The sequence below is a fragment of the Marmota marmota genome, unplaced genomic scaffold (assembly GCF_001458135.2).
Source record: "Marmota marmota marmota unplaced genomic scaffold, marMar, whole genome shotgun sequence".
Classification (NCBI taxonomy): domain Eukaryota; kingdom Metazoa; phylum Chordata; class Mammalia; order Rodentia; family Sciuridae; genus Marmota; species Marmota marmota.
This window is the reverse complement of record NW_025999891.1, coordinates 6501266-6507117: the sequence shown is the minus strand read 5'-3', so window position 1 is coordinate 6507117 and position 5852 is coordinate 6501266. Positions and strand designations below refer to the sequence as shown.

The 5852-nt window shown below is 43.3% G+C and overlaps 1 protein-coding gene across 4 annotated transcripts in view; it reads right to left on the bottom strand.

The window, feature by feature from the left end:
• Positions 1-830: 830 nt before the first annotated feature.
• Positions 831-5852, bottom strand: part of Rnf135 (ring finger protein 135) — a 15879-nt gene continuing 10857 nt past the window's right edge. For 3 of the 4 annotated variants that reach the window (XM_048794766.1, XM_048794779.1, XM_015501178.2), the window contains 2 exons: positions 3911-3994; positions 831-1762 (listed from right to left, as the gene is read on the bottom strand). In XM_048794766.1, coding sequence (XP_048650723.1) covers positions 1233-1762; positions 3911-3994 — 614 coding nt within the window. In that variant the 3' untranslated portion in view covers positions 831-1232. The remainder of the gene's footprint in view (positions 1763-3910; positions 3995-5852) is intronic. The other variant, XM_015501179.2, reaches the window with a different exon arrangement.

Here is a 5852-nt window from a genome sequence, read left to right as displayed (position 1 = left end):
ACAGAATAAGGCAAAGGTAATAGGATATGTGCCATTATATGTTTATGTAATTATTGTATAAGATTTCACATCCATCTTTTTTTATATATAAATTAATACTGTGCATAGGAAGCCTTATTTTTAAAAAAATATAATTTTATTTATTTATTTATTTATTTATATGTGGTCCTGAGGATCAAACCCAGTGTGTCACACGCACTAGGCAGTGCTCTACCACTGAGCCACAACCCCAGCCCTTCATGTCCATCTTGCCAAGAGACTTTCTCTTCTTTATTGACTGGGAGGAGGCAAGCAACTCTGTTGCAAAAACTCAGGGGGTAAGGAACTGAGGGTGGTCTCCAGTCAACGGTCACCAAGAAATAGCAGCTGTCAATTCAACAACAAGAAACTGAATGCTGCCCACCACATGAGTTCCAGAGCAGATCCTTTCCTGGTTGAGCCTCCTGTGACACTGTGGCCCCAGCTGACATGTCAACTGCAACTTGAGAGACTCAGAAGCAGAAGCCTCAGCTAAGCTGGACGCTGACTCCTGACCCACAGAAACAGTGAGATAATAAATGTAAATTGTTTTAAACCACTAAATCCATAGTAATATCACTACACAGCGACTGATAAGTAATGTATGTCCCTTATGTTCTGGGGTCCCTGTGGCCACCCTTGCATTCAGTGAATCATTACCAGTTACAATTTACTGTAGTGAAAGGCCACAGAATAAAATCAGCAATAGAAAAAGGCACACAGAGCAAGAGAATTCCCAATCATCCATCCCCTCCCAGTGGGGTCCTGAGGACATTGCTTAATTTTCCCAGCAATGATGTGTGGCAATGTGGTTGGAGTACTGCCAATCAGGGAAGGTTCCCCAAGCCGCAGTATTCAATGCTTTTATTGGGGATCTGTCACATAGGCATGCCTCACTGCCCACATGGCTGACTTAATCTCTAGCCCGTGCAGAGGTCAAGGTGATACTGCATGGCCCAAAGCCCCCACTTAAACCAAGCCACTCATGCCAGGCAAGGTATTTGAAGGGCTTATAGGTCCCCTCTCTTGAGTCTGTCAGAGGCCAGTCCTTTCTTTGAAATGTGCAGGGTTCAAGAACTTCAAGCCTGCTTTGTTAATCCTGTACCACACAAAAGGATGAACTTCAAAAGTGGGATTCTTAAGTTGAGTTGCCACCTGCTTGAAGGCAGAGAGAGAGGCCAGGAGACCACTGTGTTTTAACCCCTGAGGAAGCTTTATACTCGTACTTGATTTATGATCAGGGAGTTTCCAGGAGTTAGGCCATAGAGCCAGAAGGCAGGGTGCAGAGGAGAGGAGGCCGCCATCTCACACTCATACAGAAGCTTCTCCTGACTGGCCACTGAATAGAAGGCAAGCTTCCTCTCCTCCAGGTCCAGCCAGATGCCCACCACCCCAGGTCTGTCTGAGCCAAGGACAGTTTCTTTGACCATAGTCCATGCAGACAGCTGGCCAGTTCCCTTCCACTCTATGCACCAAGAGTCTGCAGTCCTTCCCAGCATCCGGTCTCGGCTCATGCCCCAAGAGGCCACTCCAACTGCCCAGTTATTGCAGCACTTCGTGTCCACTTCCCAGTAATGCCTCCCAGAAGACAGGGCCTGGGAACATAAGACCTGGCTGGTTGAAAACCTCTCTTGACTCCAAGGATAGGGCTGCCGGAATTGAGACACAGTCACTGTCCGGCAATCCTCTGATACCTTCAGGATACAGGAAAGGCTTCCCAAGTCAAAGGTTGGATTGATGATCCCTGAGGAGAAAAGTATACCACCACAAGATCAGCTGGCTTTGGATCATCCAGGCTAACATGTCATCTAATAGAAAAAGCAGCATTGTATTTGTGTGTGTGTGTGTGTGTGTGTGGTGCTGAGAATTGAACCCAGGGCCTTGTGCATGTAAGGCAAGCACTCTACCAACTGAGCTTCATCCCCAGCTCAGTGTTGTGTTCTGAGGGGTGAAAATATTTTACTCATACATGCATTAAAATTGGTACACCAAGGGGATGCGGTTATAGCTCAATGGCAGAGCACTTGCCTAACATGTGTAAGGCACTGGGTTCGATCCTCAGCCCCACATAAAAATAAATAAAATAAAATTAAGTCCATATACAACTAAAAATATATTTTTTAATTTATTTATTTAGATAGATAGATATATTCTAGATGTTGTTATATGAACAATACCCCATTCCTGCCTTACTTTTCTTTTTTTTGTACCAGGGATTAAACTCAGGGGCACTCGACCACTGAACCACATCCCCAGTCCTATTTTGTATTTTATTTATTTATTTATTTATTTTTAAATTTTAATATTTATTTTTTAGTATTTGGCGGACACAACATCTTTGTTTGTATGTGGTGCTGAGGATCGAACCCGGGCCGCACGCATGCCAGGCGAGCGCGCTACCGCTTGAGCCACATCCCCAGCCCCCTGTATTTTATTTAGAGACAGGGTCTTATTGAGTTGCTTAGGGCCTCGCCATTGCTGAGGCTGGCTTTAAACTCATGATCCCCCTGCCTCAGCCTTCCGCACCACTGGGATTACAGGTGTGTCCATATTCAGGTGCCTTACTTTTCACCTACCCATTAGTTATCTTTCAGGAAGCCCTCTCTTCCCGCTGGCTGAATTCCATCCAGCACAAAATCATCTCTTATTTTTCTCAATATTCCTATGCTTTACAAGTATGACTATTGCTATTGGATCTCTCTAGTTAAACTTTGGTTTTCTAATTAAGGTATGTATCTTATTCATCTTGTGTGTGTGTGTGTGTGTATATATATATATATGTATGTATGTATATATATTTAGCTGTAGATGGACACAATACTTTATTTTATTTATTTATTTTTATGTGGTGCCAGGGATCAAAGCCAATGCCTTACACATGCTAGACAAGCACTCTACCACTGAGCCACAACCCTGGCCCTCATCTTGTATATTTCATATTATTTCTTCCCCCCCCCTTTTTTTTCAGTGTTAGTGATCAAATCCAGGGCCTCAGACATGCTAGACAAGTGCTCTACCACTGAGCAATACCCCAACCCTTGTTGTTTCCTACTGAGTGAACAACTGCTAACTCTTGTGTGCCATGACCACTCAATGCATTATTTCACATACATGCACTTGTGCATCCTCATAGAAAGCCCACAAGAGAAATGCTATTGTTGTCACCATTTTACAAATGAGGAAACTGAGTCTCTAAGGGACGAAGTGATTCATCCAAGCTCACACAGCTAGTGATGCTGGGAGTCACACCCCCAGCTACATGATCCATGCTCTTAAGGACTCCCCAGACTCGGACAGCAGTAGCACCTATGCAGGTGGGGGAACAGGCAGTTGGCTGTAATTGGTGACCCCCGCCTGGATATTCAAAGGTTGCCTGGGCTCTAAGTGCTCATGGGTCTAGCTGAGTCTGAAATTTGGGAGTCTCAATGCCTCTTTGCCTTTGTACTCAACTCCCCGTGTGGAGGGACCTATTCTGGACAACAAACACAACTACAGTCAGCCAGGGAGTGGGCCTTGCAGCAGGAAGACAGACAGCATGTTCTTCCTTTTCTCTCTACCTTTTTCTTCTTTTAAATATTTATTTTTTTTTAGTTGTAGCTGGACACAATACCTTTATCTCACTTATTTATTTTTATGTGGTGCTGAGGATCGAACCCAGGGTCTCGTACATGTGAGGATAGCACTCTACTGCTGAGCCACAACCCCAGCACCCCCCAGTTGTTTTTCTTCAATATTTTTTTTTAGTTGTTATGGACCTTTATTTTACTTATTTATTTATATGCGGTGCTGCTGAAAATTGAATCCAGTGTCTCACACATGCAAAGCTAGTGCTCTACCACTGAGCCACAGCCCCAGCCCCCAAACCTGAGTTTTAAATGGACCACATACTTACACTGAGCAAAACGAGAGGTCCTCCTAGGTTGAGGGCAGCTCTGGTCAGGCAATGAGGAGGAAGACAGAGCTTTCGGGAATTCCACTAAGGAATCAAAAAAAAAAAAAAAGGAAAGAGAAAGGCCCATCAGTAAAGGCATACTGAAGGTATTCAAGTATCACATCCAGGCACGTGGCTTACTTTATACTGTGGCACACTTCTGATCAGGCAATATATTCAGCCCAGGTACAGCTAGCTCCTGAGGACACTGTGGAATTTTTTTTTTAAATAGTTGGGCACAATACCTTTATTTTGTTTATTTGGTTTTTTATGTGATGCTGAGGATGGAACCCAGGGTCTCACATGTACTAGGCTAGTGCTCTACCACTGAGCCACAACCTCAGCTCTGGAATATTTTTTAATATATATATATTTTTTAGTTGTTGATGGACCTTTACTTTATTCATTTGTATACGTGGTGCTGAGAATCTAACTCAGGGCCTCACACATGCGAGGCAAGCGCTTTACCACTGAGCCACACCCCCAGCCCCTCACCGTGAACTCTTACTGTTTGTTTCCCCAGTAAGCCCTAAGGTCCCGGCTTCTTGTTCATCTGTGTATTCTAAGCATGAAGTCCCATATGAGCCCTACATATAGAAAGTATCTGTTGCATTTTTTAAAAATATTTTTTAGTTTTCAGTGAACCTTTATTCTATTTATTTATATGCAGTGCTGAGACTCGAACCCAGTGCCTCACACATGCTAGGCAAGTGCTCTACCACTGAGCCATAACCCCAGCCCCTTGATGCATGTTTATCAAAGAAATTAACTAATACAGTTCCAGGGGTGTGCATCCTCCTGATACCCACCATACTCATGATCCCTGTGTCAATGCCTTAAACTACTGCTATATAAACTGGTAAGATTTGTCTAAACTGCTGCTACCTCCTAACTTCTCTCAAAGTACAAAAGTTGAATTGTTAACTCAAAGCAACTATATGTGCTAGACTGCAATGACCATAACAGAGTAAGAGAAAGTAAAGAAAGCTGGGTGACACATGCCTATAATCCCATGGACTCAGGAGGCCGAGGCAGGAGGATGGCAAATTGAAAACCAGCCTCAAAAATATAGTGAGGCCCTAAGCAACTTAGTGAGATATGGTCTCAAAATTTAAAAATTAAATACAATCAATCAACAAGTACATTAAAAAATGCTCACCATCTCTAGCAGTCAGAGAAATGCAAATCAAAACCACCCTAAGATACCATCTCACTCCAGTAAGATTAGCAGCCATTATGAAGTCAAACAACAAGTGCTGGCGAGGATGTGGGGAAAAGGGTACACTTGTACATTGCTGGTGGGACTGCAAATTGGTGCGGCCAATTTGGAAAGCAGTACGGAGATTCCTTGGAAAGCTGGGAATGGAACCACCATTTGACCCAGCTATTCCCCTTCTTGGACTATTCCCTAAAGACCTTAAAAGAGCTTACTATAGGGATACTGCTACAACGATGTTCATAGCAGCACAATTCACAATAGCTAGACTGTGGAACCAACCTAGATGCCCTTCAATAGATGAATGGATAAAAAAAAGTGGCATTTATACACAATGGAGTACTACTCAGCACTAAAAAAATGACAAAATCATGGCATTTGCAGAGAAATGGATGGCACTAGAGCAGATTATGCTAAGTGAAGCTAGTCAATCCCTAAAAAATAAATGCCAAATGTCATCTTTGATACAAGGAGAGCAACTAAGAACAGAGCAGGAAGGAACAGCATGAGAAAAACAGGGACGAGAGGGGGGAGGGAAAGGGAGAGAGAAGGGAAATTGCATGGTAAAGGAAGGAGACCCTCATTGTTATACAAAATTACATATAAGAGGAAGTGAGGGGAAAAGAAAAAAAAACAAGGGAGAGAAATGAATTACAGTAGATGGGGTAGAGAGAGAAGATGGGAGGG